Here is an 18,941-nt window from a genome sequence, read left to right as displayed (position 1 = left end):
TTTTAATTGGGAAAATAGGAGAGCCAAATTCCATGTAAAATTCTCTTACTTATTCCCTGCATAACACATTTTAAGATTTAACATGAAATTAAAATTATCCCTGCACTATTTGACCTCTGCATAATGCTTAACTCTATACAGTCTTCATGAAAATTTGTACTGAAAGAATTTGACACCAAAGCTTCAGAAATTTACTGTTCACTTACGTATGAGCATTGTCACATCACGAGGACCAAGTTCTGTAAGCCCTGTGTAAGCACCTGAGGAAGCTGCTCTGCCCCCCAGAGCAGGCAGTATGTTACACACTGTTACGGTGGGAAAGCATGTGGTTTCCATCAGTTATTGCCCTTAATGACTGGTTAAAGCCCTGTCCCCAGACCCTGCACCCGCAAGGATATGATAAAACTGATGCTGAGTAATTATAATTCATTTCAAAACAAATTAAATCTCATTCAGTTACTTCACATGTGAGGGCAGTAACTCCCTGCTGACAGAGGGTAACAAAAAGCAGACCCACGGTACCTTCCCCAAGTGCTCCTTCTCAGTCAGCAGGAACACATCTGTTTATAACCTCCACTTTCATTTTATAGATAAAGGCTCAATTCTCATTTATTTACACTCTGAGTTTAAATTTTTGTGACAAGTTTTAGAACCGAGGCTTCATAGCCCTGCAAATGATAAAGAAAAACTCTCCACTTGGACAAACCTCTAAGAAATATCAGATATTTCAGTTAGGTTTTTATGCTAGACAGCATGATAATAAAGGCAGTCTGAAAAGTATTATACTTTTTCTTTCCTTCACAATAGTTTCAATTTTCATATGGACAGATCAGAACTGAATGACAGGAAAAGATCATAATGGCTGCGCACTTAAGAAGCCAGAACAGTAATACCCTTCCGGTACTTGATAGATAGGTTAGCTGCCAGCCATACATACGGTTTTCAGAGGCTGCTCACAGATTCAGTCACTATGTATCACTTATTTATGGTCCTCCATGCCCCTCTCTGCTCTATCTGACAGATACTTCCTTCTTGCTTTTTTGTCTTGTACTTATCTATATTATGCAGAAGAAACAATTAACCCAAGTGGTTTTACCAGAACAGCAACTCTTTGCTTTATTTTCTCTTAAAATTTAATTCAGATAGATTCACTTATCCTGTCTCTCTTGAACAAAAGTGAAAGAATCATGGCTTAACCTGTTTGCTTTTACAATGAAAACTCAGGGCTCTTAGCTTTTTTCTGTGTTGAAATTCTGCATGATTAACAACAATTAAAAGGGAGATTAAAAGTTAAGACAACAAAGAAGTACGTTTATAGAAACTGCTTAGATCTCTAGTGTGGTATGGAAAGACTGCAGAATCTAAAACTAGCAAAAGTATATGTCACAAGCTGATACATTTAATGCAAGTCAAATGTTCTCACAGGAAACTACAATGTGGAAGAGAACAAGCAAGTGGAGATGCACAGTCCTTGGAGTTAGCTCACTGCATAGCTCAATTTGTATAGATAGGCTCATGCAGATCTTCTCAAGGAGTCAAATCTATGCTCCTGAGAATCCAGCTTTGTCCTCAGCAGGACAAAGTTCAGTGAACTGCTATAATCTGTGTAAGAAAATAAGCTTGGCTGGGAAATAACTTGGAAGGCTTCCTTTGTGGGAAGTGCTGAGATGAAAGACTACTGTATTTTTGCAGAAGCATTTTAAATCCTTCAAAAGAATAGGCACAGCAAGAGGGTAAGAAGACAGACACTATTAACTGTCAAGTCAGTTATAGAGAGGAAGAATAATGTCAAAGATTAGTACAAATACAGGAGTCACACCTACTAAATTTCAACACATCATAATTGCAGGACTACTGAATTATTTCTTTTAGAGACAAAGTATGTTGCAGACTTCAATCCATCTCCTCTTTACTCCAAGGCAACAGAGATCTCCTAGCACTGTGTAATGGACATGGCAACTGAGTGCAGGATAAGCCATACACGAGAGATGCCAACATGACTCAGACTATAGCTGCTTAATATTCCCTCGTGCCCCAGGAGGATGGACACTGAAGAGGAATTGGGTTGTGTAATATGACTGAATGCTTCTTTAGGTGTTGCAAAATCCAAATTAGACATATGATGTTGCTATCTATCACTGCTTTGGGGCAGCCCCTCTATCTGCTCCATTGAAAGATAAGAATGTGCATGTGTGCACACGTGAGATCCCTTTCATCATAGGGTGAGCTCTGCTAAATGCGATCCGACCTGAATTATGATGTTAAAATCTGCAGACTCCTACCTTCATTATCTGTCCTTTTCGGAATTTGAGACTTTTTTAATCTTTCGATGCATGTTCAGTAGTCTTTGTGCTATGCATTTTTTTTCCATTTGCATTTCGGATTTCTGAGGTACAGTAATTGCCTGTTTTGTCTTCCAAAAACTTAAATTTAGAAATTTTAATGAATACCTAAAGCATTATTAATGAGTACAGACATGCCTGTGCCTGCTTCTACCTACCCATTTTCTGGGTTGAACACCAGTAAGAGTAGGATCAAGGTCTTCAAAGAATAGGACTAATTAAACTGAAAACTATTTTTTTTTTATATTCCTCTCCTTTTTTTTTAATCTAATAAAACCTTTACAAGAAATATATCAAGGGATAAAAAAGATCAAAAAGAAAACGGTTGGATAAAATGTGGCTTTGAGCAATTTTAAATGTTTTAATCCAGAGGCAAAATGGAGTTTTTTAACTCAGTAGCACCTTGTGTGCTGGGCATGTGCTCAGTACCCAGGAAGCAATGTCCACTGGGCACTTGGGAAGCCATAATACTTCTGCTGTCCTGGAACACAAAAATGTGATTTCTCAGCTTTCTGGGGAAGAGAGAGGTGGTGCTGAACTGTTGGCCTAGTTTATCATCTCAATAAGGAGGGAAGCACATAAAGAGTGGAAGGAAATCCACCAGAATGCTGCAGCTGGTGCACGGCCATTAGACTGCAATTTTCATGCAGTCTAATGAAAGAAGACCAAGAAACTACAAAATGGCAGAGCCTGGGAATACTGAAACAGGTTGTACACTGTCAATATTTTCTATGGCAGTGATGCCTACAGGACTACAATTTGGAAAAAAAAAAAATCAAAAAACCTGTTGTGAATAATCTCAAGAAGGAATTACTGAAGTGATAGTTTAGAGGTAAGTAGGTGCTACAGATTAATCAACTGTATAAAAATGAACTATTTACCAGGAAAATCACAAGGCTTGAAGATACCTAGCAGTAAGCAAACACTGCTACTGAAGATTTAGCACTAAGTAGTGCCTGATTTATGCATTTATCAAATGCTATGTCACTCAAAATGTGAAAATGAGATAAAGCAGTTAAGTATCAAGGGAAAACCAGATAAAATGAAAACCAATAAAACGTGTAGGAAATCTGGTTAATGAAGGGGGCTAGCTCCAATAGTCTACATAAATAACAGAAAGAAGATTATGTAAACATGAAGAGAACGCTATCTGTAGCTGCTTAGTCTTCATGGAAGCTCTTTTAGAAAATTAACAACTAATATGAAAGTAATAGGTCAAAGATTAAAGAAATCATGTGCTAAGTTTAAAAGCCAGAATGGTACAGAAAACAATTTAGTTGTGTGCAAATATGAAATATGAGTGATCAGAATTAATGAAAAGAAAAATGGCTAAGGGCCACTGGGAAAGAGAACAGATGTAACAGTTTACTAGGGTTCATTAAAACTTCACTATTTTGTTTTACACCTCAAGGAAAGCAAGTTTTTCTGTAAAAGATGTGGCTGAATTTAAGCTTTAATTAAACTAGTAATGTGTGTTGGATGCACTTGACCTTTTAAACAAACTAGCACTACTTTGGCACAGTCTTCAAAGAAGTTAAAGGTCTGAGCTGTAGCTGGGACAAGAATTCCTGTAGGAAACCCACAAAGGAGCAGATGACCCAGTGAACATCGGTGCACATGAGCTTGGAACACCAATCATGTGATTACTGCATGAATAGCAGCTGTCTTTTACAAGGCTCATTTATCAAGGAACAAAGCAAGTTGTAGGTATAAGGACTCTCCTGCATACCTTTCCCATTGTATGCAGTTTGACTACAAGCCAACCACCACATGGTCCATAACCATGAAAGCCTACATGAGCTGCCTTTGAGCTCTCCCAGCTGAGCAGCGGGGCTGCATGGTGGTGACCTCCCCTGAGCTGGGATACTTCTCAAGGTTGCTCCTTGAGGCAGAGACACCTTTTACCAACAGCAGATATTTGGATGAGCCCAGTTTGAGCTCTGCCTGAATTGCAGCTGGATTGCATGGTGACTCTCCCCTTGAGTAGGGGCACCTCTTAAGGTTTAAGATTCTTTACCTGAGACTAAGAGATCCTTCCTTACCCAAGCAGAGAGACCCCTTACATGCGACAGCTCCTTGGTAAGTGACTGATAGCATACTGAATTAATACTACTGAAACATTAGTATTCCACGTAACTACTCAATTATTACAAACTTTGCATATATAGTCCTTTAGACATAAATTGTTGACCAAGTCTAGGACTAAGTCTGGATCCAGCCACACCTAGATTCCTCTTGGAGAAGGAGTTTAGAAAGCAACAGGGTCCATTCTGAACCTTGTGACTTACAGGGAGGGTCTTCCTCACCCTTTTGTGTCTCCAGTCTCTGCGTAAATCATTCTAGCTCAATCTGAACTCAATTTCCTCCATGTGTTTCTTCCATGTAATAAATAATGGAGTGAACCTTGCCGTCAAACTCTGCTTAGTCACACTTTAACAAAATCATATTAAACCCACTTTTACTAATAATACCTTTGATGGTGATTCTTAAAGCAATCTAAATCAGTCATTCACGACAAATTGGTAGAGTCGTCAGAATCCATGACATAATGCTACAACTCATTACGGCTGTTAATACACTTTTGAAGCTGAACAAAATGAAACAAATTTATTCCTTGGAATGTGTAAATGGCCAGGAACAGAAGACTAAAAGCTAGTAAGGAATAAGCAAGAGCATCACTGGCAATTTTAGCACAGGGTCAACAGTTATCCATAGCTACTGGGTGCGAGTAACATAGAGCGAGTTGGGAAGCACAGCATGAAATGCATCTTGTGCCTACATTAAGAACTGCCAAGGCATCTCTCCCTGTAATGGCAAGTTATACCAGAGCAAAGAGAAGAGGAAGATCTTTTCCTTCATAGTTGTGCCATAAATGCTTTCCAGCATTTGTCTACTGTAGATTGTCCCTCCTCCTTGATAGAGCTTTCTAGCTTCCTTGTGACTGTTCATTATTCATAGCCAAATACAGACATCAGAAAAATTACACATTCAATGCAAAATTAAGCCAACTTAGCCAGGTATAGCTGTACCTCTAAATGCACTACAGACTTAAGTCTTCTTCATGTGGAACTAAAATGCTTGTTCTGAAGGTACTGTAGTAGTTCACCTTGTTGTGAAAGTTGCAACTGAAGTGCCATTGCAAGAGCCATCTGCAACCAGGTTGCTTCAATGACACTAGTTGAGTTTGCCAAGTGTTTGGGAAATATAACAAGAAACCATGTGAATGTGTGTATTAAACAACACCTGTCTTTCAGTTACTTGCACTACAGTCTCAGTCACAGGTGTTGCATCACATTTCCTTCAGAAGTTACATACAATTAGTTCAAGGCACATATTACAGATAATAAAGAAGTAAAAAGAGAAAGAAAATGCACTAAAACTTCTTTCTTATCTGCTGTGTAATGGTTCTGTTTAGGGCATTAGAAGCAGGTGTTTCAAAATTATTATTATTATTTTTATTTTCTTCTCATTTGTTATGCATACACAAAGCAAACTAGATTAATTTGGGAACTGAACTCTAAAAGAACAGTCCATAGGGACTAATTTGTCCCTTGCCATTCCTCAAGCCAGAGATCCCAAAGCTTTTCTTAGTTTGATTACTTAACAGTAGTAAAAACCAAAACAACTTACAAATCAGTGCATCAAACTGGGCTTTTAAATAACTAGCACACTTATTTGAAATGTATTACACCCTTCACTCCTTTTTGTTTTTCCATTTAGACAACATAAGAGCAGTTCATGAAAATCTAAGAAAATTACTAACTATCCTTCTAAATGACAAATGTAAATAGCTGGAATGAATTACTATTTATACTCACTTGATATAATACGGCACTTTGTTTGGTGAGATTGCCCTCTCCCAGGGGCCTTGGACAGAAGCTGTTAACAACAAACAAACAAATAAATAAATAACTGCAAACATACAGTCATACATACAAACATACCTAGAACAGAAACATGGAGGTCAAGTTTAAAGCAAACAGGAAAGACAATGTTAATCTCTAGAATTGCTGTTTTACATTTGGCTGCGCTGATACAGGTCTGCTTGCTCAGTTGCCCATGAAGGCAGGATGGATTACCCTGCTGTTCTGAAATTTCTGTCGTAATCTGAGAGAAGCTGCACTCATTCAGCAGCAGAGATTATATACCAAAAAAACCCCTCCTTGACCACTAAGCTTACAGGACAGATAGGAAGCAGAGTGCACAGTCTGTATGGCATGTTCTTTTGCAGGGTTGCTCCTGCTAATGTGACTGAGTTTTCTTCAATTTCTTTCATTGTGTGGTCACTGCTTTGCATCTTTCTAGGAACAGAATTACATGCTTGTTTACATTTTACATTGACTGAAGTTACACTGAGAGACCACCCAAGTGTTTTATTTTTTCTCATGTTGACTTGTTCTAAACAGAGAACAATTTAATTTTTATTTCTTCACATTACTAATTGTGTCTTACTGACTTCCAGTAACAGCAAATAATGGGGAAAGTGACAGTGTGATCACAAGAAATGGAGAGAAAATTACATGACTTGCTCTTGGCTATCACAGTGTTATATATCAACATCAGTTTACAATATAATGAAAACATTTTGTAACAATGCTTCCTATAAAACTCATTGCTGGCAAAACAATTATAAATTTATTTTTTATTATAAGTTTTATTATACGCAGAGATAACATAGTGTTTAGGCCATAATTGGAAAGATAATTGTTTTTGTTAAGAATCTGTTATCTGTCAAGCCCAGTAGGACCAAGAATTTTCTTTTTTAATATAGTGATTAAAAAAGAAAATATATGAAAAGTGATCTATTGGGGGAAAAAAGCAGCCTGTTGGCTTTACCCAGTGTAACCCTTCTTTTTAGTGACCCCTGCTGTTCACAAAGGAGATCAATTGTTACCAAGACAACTAGTAATTAGTTGCTATTTGGCTCTGAGTATTTTCTTTCCCTCTCTTATTCAAAATAGATACTTTAAAAACGCCACTCCCAAGATGCAGATACTTTATTAAAGTCAACAAATCACAGTCCAGGGGGTAGGAAATTGAAGCAAAGTAGTTAGACATAGATTAGAATTTTTATGCTATCAATTCCTTTGTATGTTTTTATTCAGTAATACTAACCTGCGTGTTAATATGTGTTCCATCAAATAGTTTTAAAATTCCTACTCAGTGACAATGATAAGGTTTCTTACCCTTGGGAACTGGTATTATCTGAGGACTAATCTGAATAGAATTATACCAAGTTATAATTTTTGAAAGTAAAATACCCTTCAGTATTAACTAAAAACTGACTTTACCTATTTCTCTCCTAAACAATCATCAATATTCCCAATGGAAATACCACTGAGCTACAGTTCTTCCACTTTAAGGTTTGTTTTCATTCAGTACTTAAATGAAAGAATACATTGCTGCATATTTTTTTTGAAGGTGTATTTCTTCTGTTGCTTCTGAATTAATCTTGGCAAGAGCTTTGCAGTCCTAATTTGCTATTACAGAATCTTACATATGGTAGTATTCTTGATACATTAGAAAGGTAAGAAGTACTTTGCTTTCATGAGAACTAAGTGCTATAGGAATAACAAACAATTCCATGGTGTTCTGCATAATTGGATTTAGTGTTCCTTCAAGAGATTGCTCTGTAGCTGTCTGTAAGACACTTTTAGTTTTCTGGATGATTCTAGCCTTGCATAAATTTGAGTTGACAAAATACATGGTACTTTTACAGCTATGCTAAGAGAATAATAATTTCATTTTTGGCAGAAGCCCAGAGGCTGAGAACAGCTGTTTCTTATCTCTTGTTACCAGTACAGATTTACTATTACAAACCTAGTGCAGGTAATGGACATATATATTTAATTCCCGTTTCAGACCATTTTAGTAGTAAATCTGAAACTCTTGCTAGCAAAGACTCTTCTTGTATGACACTGTAGTATCCTTGTGTGCTACAGCACTCAAGAAGCATGTATCTTCCTGTTTGCTAAGTGTAATCCAAAAGTGTTTTATTATTCTACCTTGCACAGCCTAAGAATTACCATAAACCCAGCTACTTGCAATACTGTTAGCTAGTGTCAAATACTACAACAAAATATAGGCATTTTAAGAGTGAATTTAAATTTTCCTATGCTTTATTTATATTGATATACATTTTAATGGTTACCTAATTTGGGAGGTTTTTTCTTCTTTCTGATGGTGTGCTAATACATATAACTTGTTTTGCATATTCAACCTAGGTGAACACAGTTCTTGACAGTAAGCCCATGTACGTCCTTATTTGTTTGCAGAATGTAAAATGAAATGGTAGCATGCTGGCTCTCTGAACATCAGCAATGTTTTAATCTATGCAGGGACCTGACTGAAATATTACATGGGATGATAACATAATTTTATCTGTGTTGATATTACAAAAATAATCATAAATATTTCACTTTAGCACTACAAACTTAATGAAAAATACATGTATGTTTACTAATAGTAAACTATTTCTCCTCCAGCGATTTAAAGAGTAAATTTAGTATGGCCACATTTAGAAGTTGCTCTCAGTGGTCGTTATTTACATAGCACACACTTTTAGTCACTCTATAATGGCACAAGTTTACATTTTCAGTTCTAAATACAAATAAAATCTTTTGACTCCTATTTGTAACTAGAGGTTAAAGTATTGTGAAACAGTTTTAGAAAAGAAACCATAAAGTAGCACTGCCTAGTACCCATATGCTGTGCAGTTTTACATGTGTCTTCTCAATTACTTTTTTTTTCTTAGAAATCTACTGTATTTATCATATATGCATTCCAGCATCAGCATTATGATAGTTAAAGATGAGCTCATTTTTATGCTAAAAATCAAGAGCTGCACTACCTGCTTGGTGGCCACAATAGCTGTAATTCAGAAAGTTGCTTAATTACATTAATGTTTAAATAATGGCAATTCACTTATTCAGCCTAGGAACTCTACCTGGATGACTTATATTGTTCTACCTAGCATTATCATCATTAGTATCTTTATGCAAACATAGAGCTCGAAATTTGTTTATTTATTCACATAAGATTTGGTTTCATACCAATTATTTTAACTGCCACAAGGGATGGAGTTGGTGCCTTCAGATAAAGGCAGACAGGGAGGATGAAATGATGAGACAGTCTTTGCATCTGGAAAGACTCTGATTCCCAAGAATTGGAAGTTCACATCTGTGTAAGGTACCCTAACCTTTCAAAGAAGATGCATCGTGTACTATTCTAATTATTTTCAAATTACACCATTATAAATGAGAATATATTGCTCTTCACAGACTATAAAGAGCTTATGCATCTCATCCTGAGAGAATATGCTAAAGCAATGTTTTCTCTCCATTATCAGTTCATGATATACGCTGGCAGGATGCCATCTCCAATATGTATGCCTGCATGACAGTGGCACGATAGAAGTGTTTGCATAATTTATTAGTTCTTTGAGATCCTTTGCAACAAATGTCAGTACACATCTGTAAAATATGATTCCCTCTCCCCCCCAATTTACAGAGAATTGATTTCTAAGTTATGTGCATTTATTATTGTACTAAGCGAGACCAAAGAACAATCAGTCTGCATTGCGTAGCACTGAGATCTAGTGTTGCACTGTGTAGTTGAGAAACTGATGTCAGAATACATCAACCACACAATTTAGAATTTACAAGGTAGGAACATCAATCAAAACCTGTCTTTCATAAGGACTACACAGCATGAAGTCTATTCTGCTCCAAGCCCGTGCTCATAGTGGTGCACACATGGATGGATTCATGAGCATTTCTGAGATAGCTCCTTCTCTGCTTGAATTCTGCTGTTCTTAAACCCAAACACTCCCTTCTTCCCTGCAACACTAGCAGCACCGTCTACTGCTACAGCACACATACAGTCTCTGACTATACCATTTTCAAAGCACTTCTAACCAATTTGAAGAAGGGATTATTAGTTATGAAAAAGCTTATCATGTGGTCAGGGCCAATTACAATAACTCGCATATCACAAGTTATAAAAGAGGCTCTCTATTTCCTGCTGGAAATTTTACAGCCAATTTAAGATTTCTCACCTGCAGCCTAGGGTCCACATTACATGATACAACCTAAACAAAGCATACCTTTAATTATGAACAGAGTTTCCAGAACTTTCCAAATGCCACTTATAAAGCAAAATATAAAATCCATCTACTGCTCATTTTCTTAAATGTCACAAATGTAAATATAAAATGGCAAAAATACAAGCATCTACCTGTTTAATACAGAAATACTGCACAAAATACAGTAAAGTAGTATAGTCTGTATTGATCCACATATCCTAAATTACAGGTACTTTATACTGCTACTTCTGTTCTGCTCCTGTGCTCTTAAATTAAAACCTGTAAAACTGGCTCATCAAATAAGGTCATAAAATTACCTAATCAAATTGGTAATTTTTATGCAAATGGAATTAGGTAAATAGAAAAATATATCTTTGGTAAATATTCAGAGCAAAACATAACAGACAAAATCTTATATATATATATATGTATATATGCCTATTGTACTGCAGTCATGGTGTTTGAGGAGGAAAGACTAAACATGATGTACATCCCATGACAATATGGGTGCATGGTTAAATAGAATTAAACTTGGCAATGTAAAACATGAAATAGTTTTCATTTAGGCATCACAGATCCAATGTTACTCTAAAAAGATTATAAAATATTGGGGGGAAGATTTTGTCTTAGCAACATATCAATTCAGATGCTGGACAAAATTATAATAAGCAATAATTCATATTTGAGTCTTATCCAGAGTAAAAAATAATATTTGCCTGCCTGCAAATTTTTTAGCATTGCAGAATATAGGACTGTCGACCAACCAAGGAAAGAATCCAGAAATTAATTAGGCTGCTACAGGAAAAATAATGAAAACAGCAATTTTCCTGACAACTCCCTCAAAAAAATAAAAAAAAAAAAAAAAAAATCTGCTTTAAAATAAATACTAGACTGTGGTTTTAAATTGATGACAAATTAAAACAAGAACAGAAGAGAGAATGAATTATTTTTAACTACCATTTTAAGGTATTTTTCATTGGAAGCCTTCACAAATACAAGATATTAATTACAAGGAAAAATTGTTTGCTTCCAGGAAAAGAGAAGGGGAGAACATCATAATTTGAAAACTGATTTTATCATTTCGTTCAGAAGGTGTTCAGAAATTTGCATCTCAATGTATTATATTGGAAAGGGTCACTTAGCCCAAAAGTGCAGGGAAGGGGAAAACATAGGAATAACAGCTGGAAATCCATAAATCCTATTTTATTATTAATCAAATATATTATTAAGTTTTAAAGAGATATTCTATGTGGTTTTCCCAAGAAGAAAATATAATGGAAAAATTAAAGCCCACAAGACTAGGACTGGTGATCATATGACCTGATTACATATTTTTACTGTAAAATTAATTCTACTAATTTTATTCCAGAAGTATAGAGATTCTCACAAAATATGCTGATGTTATATTTCTCTTAAAAGACTTTAGCAGTCAGACAAAGGCAAGCACTACTGAAAGCCGTAGGTATAGTCATAATAATCTAACAAGGACTGAAAGTAAATGGACTGAAGACTTTAAATGCAATTTACCCATCACACAAACCTTGAGGTTGAATTGGTGCCCAGTGCTACTACAAATTCACCATGATAACAGCAGTGACAAGACCCATGAAGTGAACATTTTTTGTTGGTACTTAATTAGTTTTCTTTTTTTTCCTTTTTCAGAAGCACAATTTTGCATTAATACTATAAAAATGGGGGGGAGGGAAGTTTTCTAGCAATCGGGCTTTTCTAGCTAATATGGCCATACTTAAATGCAATATAAAATCCCTTTTCCTTCAGACAGTTCCCAGAATTAGGCCAATTCTTTTGTAGCCACTTTTACTCTATCTTTATCTTACTGCCTGGTAGTATTTTCTATTCAAAACATTAAATGTGATAGCTAAAAATATTAAATTATATATCTGAAGACATGGATGAATGGACATGGTCTTCAATGTCTGCATGTCAGAAGTGATATCTGGAAGATAGTATAATGTATGCAGTGAGAAATAAGAGAAAAAAATATAGCTGTTAGCACTGGAAAATAAATCTATCAGGTGGATGGGTAAAGTGTCTTAAGAGCTCTAGAGCCCTGTCATTTTTAGAGCCAGATGTCTTAATTAACAGGACTTGCCCTTTTAAAGATGCCTGCTGTCATGGTTTAAATAGTCAGCCACACAGTCTCTCTCTTCTCTCCTCCCCCTCTCCCCCCACTTCTTGGCCTCCCCCTGCTCCGGGAGGGATCACAGAATCACAGAATCCCAAGGGTTGGAAGGGACCTCAAAAGATCATCTAGTCCAACCCCCCTGCAAGAGCAGGGTAACCTACAGTACATCACACAGGAACTTGTCCAGGCGGGCCTTGAATATCTCCAGTGTAGGAGACTCCACAACCCCCCTGGGCAACCTGTTCCAGTGCTCTGTCACTCTTACAGTAAAGAAGTTCTTCCTGATGTTAACGTGGAACTTCCTATGCTCCAGTTTACACCCATTGCCCCTTGTCCTATCACTGGATATCACTGAAAAAAGCCTAGCTCCATCATCCTGACACCTACCCTTCACATATTTGTAAACATTGATGAGGTCACCCCTCAGTCTCCTCTTCTCCAAGCTAAAGAGACCCAGCTCCCTCAGCCTCTCCTCATAAGGGAGATGTTCCACTCCCTTAATCATCTTTGTGGCTCTGCGCTGGACTCCTTCAAGCAATTCCCTGTCCTTCTTGAACAGAGGGGCCCAGAACTGGACGCAATATTCCAGATGCGGCCTCACCAAGGCTGAGTAGAGGGGGAGGAGAACCTCTCTTGACCTACTAACCACTCCCTTTCTAATGCACCCTAAGGAGGAGAATCAAAAGAATGCAACTCCCATGGATTGAGATAAGAACAGTCCAGTAACTAAGGTATAACACAAATCACTGCTGCTACCACCAATAATAATAATGATAAAGGAAATAAGAAGGGAAGAGAATAGAACACCTCATCACCCGCTGACCGATAACTTGCCCCCCCACCCCGCCTGACCGAGCACTGACCGATACCTAGTCCAACCCTGCAGTGAACTAGCCCTTCCACGTAACTCTCAGTTACATCCTGGGCATGACGTGCTGTGGTATGGAACACTTTGGTTAGTTTGGGTCAGGTGTCCTGTCCCTGCTTCCTCCCGGCTTTCCCTCCTCTCTGGCAGAGCATGAGGCTCAGAAAGTCCTTGGTCAGACCAAACATTTGAGCAGCAACTGAAAACATCGGTGCTGTCAGCAACGTTCCCAGGTCGAAAGGCAAAAACACAGCGCTGCAGCAGCTACCAAGGAGGAGAAAAAATGACTGCTACTGCTGAACCCAGGACATCTGTGTATGTAAGAAATAGCTTCACTAATCTTTGTTTTGCATAATAATCTAAGCACTTTCCCAAAAGGTGTGAGATGCAAGTATTTGACTTCTTTCTCAGCTTGAAAGAAGTCAAACCCACATCCCCCCTTATTCAGGATGGTGGCCTAAATAACTGGTGGAAAACCCAAAGGCACAGAAAGAATTAAGAAAACAGATCTGAACCTTAACAGGTCTGAGCTTATCTGAAGGAGAGACCTAGGTTACCTAGCCCACTCAGGAGACCATATTTTTTATTTTCAAGCAGCAATTGTCCACATAAAATACAGCAGATGTACTCTGATCACTAGACTGCAATACACACTGCTGGCTCCAGTGTTCATAACCTTCCTGTTTCTGAATGGAAGCTGCTATGGCTGCCTCATTTCATGTTGAAGTCATAGAATCATAAAATCACAGAATCAAATAGATTGGAAAAAACCTTTAAGATTAAGTCCAACCGTTACCCCAGGACTGCCAAGACCACCACTAAACCATATATCACTGAGGGCCTCATCTACATGGTTTGTGAACACTTCGAGGGACAGTGATTCCACCACTTCCCTGGGAAGCCTGTTCCGATACATGACTACCCTCTCAGTGAAGAAATTCCTGCTTGGAAGTCCAAAACTTAAACACATAATTAGGTATCTCCAGTTAAAGTATAATTCCAAACACATATTTAGGTATGCAGATGTAACAGTCTGATACTGATGTACCCATGTAGCTGAGCTTGTAGCCTGGAAAATACAAATCACACAGTGTTAGCTGGATGTAAACCAGCCTTTTAGGCTTGCAAACGTAAATGTTCTTTCTTTTCTGCTATTTTCAGGTTCTTCACCTGATGAAAGTCTATGTTCTCTGAGATTGGAAAGCACAAGCTGTGCCTGGGGTCTCCCTGTGTCACATTTGTAAGTAATTGCCAATTATACCTGAGCACTATTTCATGCAGTCACTTTATTGACATGCTATACATACTATCAGATGCCTCGTGCTGGAGCTGGACAGTAAATTACAAGGTTTGCTTATGCTTCTAGAAGATGTAATACCTTCTATTTTTCAGCTATCACAAGTAATGCACGTGAATGAGCTATTCCATTAAAAATAGGACTGATGGGAGCCTGGCTAGCAAAGCAGATTATATTAAAACTAATCTGACATCAATCCTACCTCTCATTTATCGCATCTCAAAAAAAAAAAGAAAAAGGTAATAGTTGTGATAAATATAGGTGGGTCCTCCAGGAAGAGGCAATGAATGCCATACTTCGTAAGAGACAGCATCAAGGAGGAAAATAAAGGAGAACTCAAAAAAGTAAAATTATTCCAGAAGAGTCACTGAAAACTGGAGCTGGCATTATGCTTGAAATTTGCAGGTACCCTTTTCCACACTTCAGTTACTGTATATAATTTCAAATTAAGTACCATCATCCATGAAAGGATCCCAGATTTTTTAATTACTTTGCTAAAAATTTACTAATTTCTCTTTTTTTATTTTCTACACCCCAATTTAGATCATTCTAATTAGACACAAAACCTTCAAACCTAACAAAGTAATTCTGTGGATATAATGTTTTACACACGTAAAACATTTATCAGCTATACCTTAACAACTATTGTTCTGAATTCTGTGAGCCTCTGTCCTTAGATAATGAACTAGGAATAAAGGAATAAACTGAGGAAGACCTGGGACTCTGTGGCGACTGGCGGAATTAAATGAGTTTGGGGAAGCATGAAGAAGTGATCAGAAGATCCCTGTTTTTCACTCCTTATCTCTCCTGTTCACATCTTTCTTCCCACTTCTATCAGGAACAGCTATAAGAATAGCTTTTAAAACAGAGCGCAAGTGCTTAGGAACAGGGACTACCACTTGATTCTTTGCCTGCACAGAGCATGACAAACATGAAGTCCCTGTATCACTCATTACTTTTGTGCTAGGTTCTCAACAGCCCTATGCAGTTTTAGTTCCAACCAAGCAGAAACAGAAAGATGATGCCATAATTTCTATATATAAAATAATAACAAACACATAAAAAGCATCACCACAGGTTAGTAGCTCATATTTATTTCCTCCAGATAGGAGAGAAACGTAATTCAGTCACTGATTTTATGTGAACTTGACTGCAGTACGACCTTTTTTGCAGAAGTACTTAGAGGTAAATTGACTTTAAAAGGACAATTTTTCATATAAGTATATAAACACAGTTGAGAGCTGAAGATCATCACTCACACCTTAAGGTGAGCAAGCACGTATGGCAGAGGGGAAGTTGATTCTGAGTTTGAGAGGATGAACTGATTATTACTTGCAAATAAATTAGTTATGAAACAGTCAATAACAGTCAATAAATTATGTTCCTTACTTATTACAGTTTGCACTGATCTTATGTCTCAGCTCCTTAGCTAAAAATGGTCTCTGAGTTGAATTTATAAAAGAGCAGAATTATTATGATTCATCTTCATGCTATTGTTGCCCCAGCCAGATTGATCCAGCCTGGGCTGTGTTTGCCGTCCACTGGAAGATCACTTACACAAGCCATTAAAATCACCATCATTTGACCTGCCCAGTTCTGTTTGGCAACCCTTATGGTTGATTTGTTCATCCCCGAAAGTATAGATATAGAAACAAGACTAGTGCTCAATGACAAAGACTCTGGCACTCTCTGTCTCCTGCACTGCTACCTCTCCAACAGATGTGCTTCCATCACAGGAGAGATGCAGCAGAGATAGTAATGAAAAGTATGTAAAACAGTGATATTTTCCTCAGCTGTATTAATAGTACACACTTTTGGAATTTGATGCATATGTGAAATGGGACTAATAGATGCACTAGCAATTTTCAGTGACTGCATACTTGGGAAGGATTCTGTGGATATTTTCAAATAACTAACATTTGCTTGCACATGTAAGAATATGTACATGCACATGTATCTAAGAAAGAGAGAACAAACAAAACCCCACATACGTCCATTTTTTCCCTCAATTATTTGGCTATTTCCAAAGCACATTTTCACCTGGCTCCTTTTCTTAAAGCAGTCCTCAAGTAGTGAGAAGTATCTAGAATGACTCTTTGCTGGCTCTGGTTAACACGAAGAAGAATAACATGTTGTCTCAAGTGTCTCACTAATAGTGGGTGGGCACACTGAGCAGCTTTTAGATTGATCTCATTTACCAGCAGTAAGGCAGAATGGGTCTAGAGCATAACTGTCCCACATTTCCTAGCTGCACTCAGCACCGGCACAGAGAACAGTGATGTGTTGTTCAATGTGATAATGCAACAGGTCACTCCAGTCTCTTCCAGACTGCAATATAGGATTGCTTAGCTTACCCTTCAGATTTATTCTTTCACCAGAAATACATTGTGTGTCATAAGAAAAATAGGCGCCGGCTTACATATTGCATTCATACCAAATACTCATGACAACTCTCGCATGTTCAATCTTGAGAAGTCTGATTTATAGTTATGTATCTTGAGCTTAAAAACTATTCCCAGTGATCAAGAGTTAATTAAAAGATATTTTGAAAAAGTAGTAGAAATTACAAAAATAGGGCTTATTTCTTCACAGGATTATATTTTGATAAAGTAAGATGCAGAGTTGAATCCTTGTGAGCCTGCATTATGCTTATATGGCACAACATCAACTCTAGTTTTGAATTTATAGTTCACCCTACTGAGAATTTTCAGTTTTCCATTGAGATTTTCAGTAAAAAAATGGTGAACTAATTAAAATTTCAGTGCAGTATCAGCTGAAGAAAAGTTTGTCCTTTACCCCACTGTGAACGTAGCTGTGCAATAATAGCAACATCTATTTCTGATGTCTGGATAGCTTGTCGCTTTGCATATAGGAGACTTATCTTGTGACTGTGTTCTCTTCTGCTGATATAATCTTTTAAATAAAGCTTTACTGTTTACTTTCCTTAATTGAAGTACAATAAGAAAGAAATGGCCTCTAAGAAGCTTCACTTTAGTCACTGCCTTGGAGCTCTGATAGTATTTCAAGTTGTCTTTCAGTGCACTTCAAAACATGCTTGATACAAGAGTGCATGTGGAGGTGGAGTGGGAATATTAATGGGAATTATATCTTCTGCAGAGTTGTAAAAAGTTTATTGAATTGCCATCCTTTTTCCAACCTTCCCATGATGGTTTTGATCCTCTCATTGCTCTAAGTGAACAAATTCTGCAGAATATTTTTCTTGCAGGTCTTATTTTGCTGCTTTTTGGAGCTGAATATTTCTTTGAACATATAAACCAAATTTATTTATTTAGTAACAAAAAAAAAAATCCTTTGTGGGTTACAATCATCAGAAACTCTTACAATTTTTAATATTTAATTCACTAGTTCAAACAATGAAGACCAGGCTTGTACTGACAGACGTATGGAAAACCAGACTTGATACTGGCAGATATTTTCTTTTTACCCTGGACTATACAAACTTATTTAACAATCTTCTGCTCCCAGTAATGAAACCACCCCCCTAGAAAAATGTTATAACACAGTCTAAAATAGAAACTCATAGCAACAATAACTAGCACATGGCTGCAAAAATATCAATTAACTGCATATGCAAGCTGAGCAAGAAAAATGGGAAATTACTTACTGGTAAGAAAATGCTGAGAAGTAGGGCCAAAATCCCTGTGAGCTTCATGCAGTTGCCTGATGCGCTCATCAATGGCCACCTGTTGAGAGGAGGAAAATAAAAAACTCTTTTCTAAACAAGTAAAAAGTAGCAGTTCTAGTCAGATGCTTTTCCCATTAGAAAACATTCTGTTTAAAATTAAGCAGGCTCCTGCAACAATCATTATCCCTCAGGGCTTAACTGAGATTTAATGTCTTATCCAAAGGAAAAGAGATAAAAAAATTTTGGGATTGGTTTTTGGTGTTCTCCCCCCAAATTTTAAATGGTGCAAGAACAAGTTGAAAATGGAAAGGCTGGCAAATAAAAGCAGAGCAAATTGGCCTGACTTCAAGAGAATATGACTGTTGCTTGCGAGTACTGAAATCAGAAACATTCCTCTACATTAATACCTTTACAGCACTACCTCAAAAGTACTTTTTGAGAGTACAGTATTATAAATCAGCATGTGAAAAGTAATCTCTTTTAATGTGTACATGATAACCATATTTTAGCTGAGTGCAGAAATGAAGGTAACCAAAGAGCATCTGGTACAAACATTTCTCTG

General features: G+C 37.2%; 1 protein-coding gene across 13 annotated transcripts in view; it reads right to left on the bottom strand.

Annotated features, from left to right (window-relative positions):
• DMD (dystrophin) overlaps nt 1-18,941 on the bottom strand; it is a 1,176,091-nt gene that overhangs the window by 114,523 nt on the left and 1,042,627 nt on the right. For all 13 annotated transcript variants that reach the window (XM_065677219.1, XM_065677222.1, XM_065677220.1 and 10 more), the window contains 2 exons: nt 18,359-18,437; nt 6,161-6,221 (listed from right to left, as the gene is read on the bottom strand). In XM_065677219.1, the coding sequence (XP_065533291.1) occupies nt 6,161-6,221; nt 18,359-18,437 (140 nt within the window). The remainder of the gene's footprint in view (nt 1-6,160; nt 6,222-18,358; nt 18,438-18,941) is intronic.

The sequence above is a fragment of the Lathamus discolor genome, chromosome 4 (genome assembly GCF_037157495.1).
Source record: "Lathamus discolor isolate bLatDis1 chromosome 4, bLatDis1.hap1, whole genome shotgun sequence".
Classification (NCBI taxonomy): Eukaryota; Metazoa; Chordata; class Aves; order Psittaciformes; family Psittacidae; genus Lathamus; species Lathamus discolor.
Note: the sequence above shows the minus strand (reverse complement) of the source record. Positions and strands in the feature narration are given on the sequence as shown.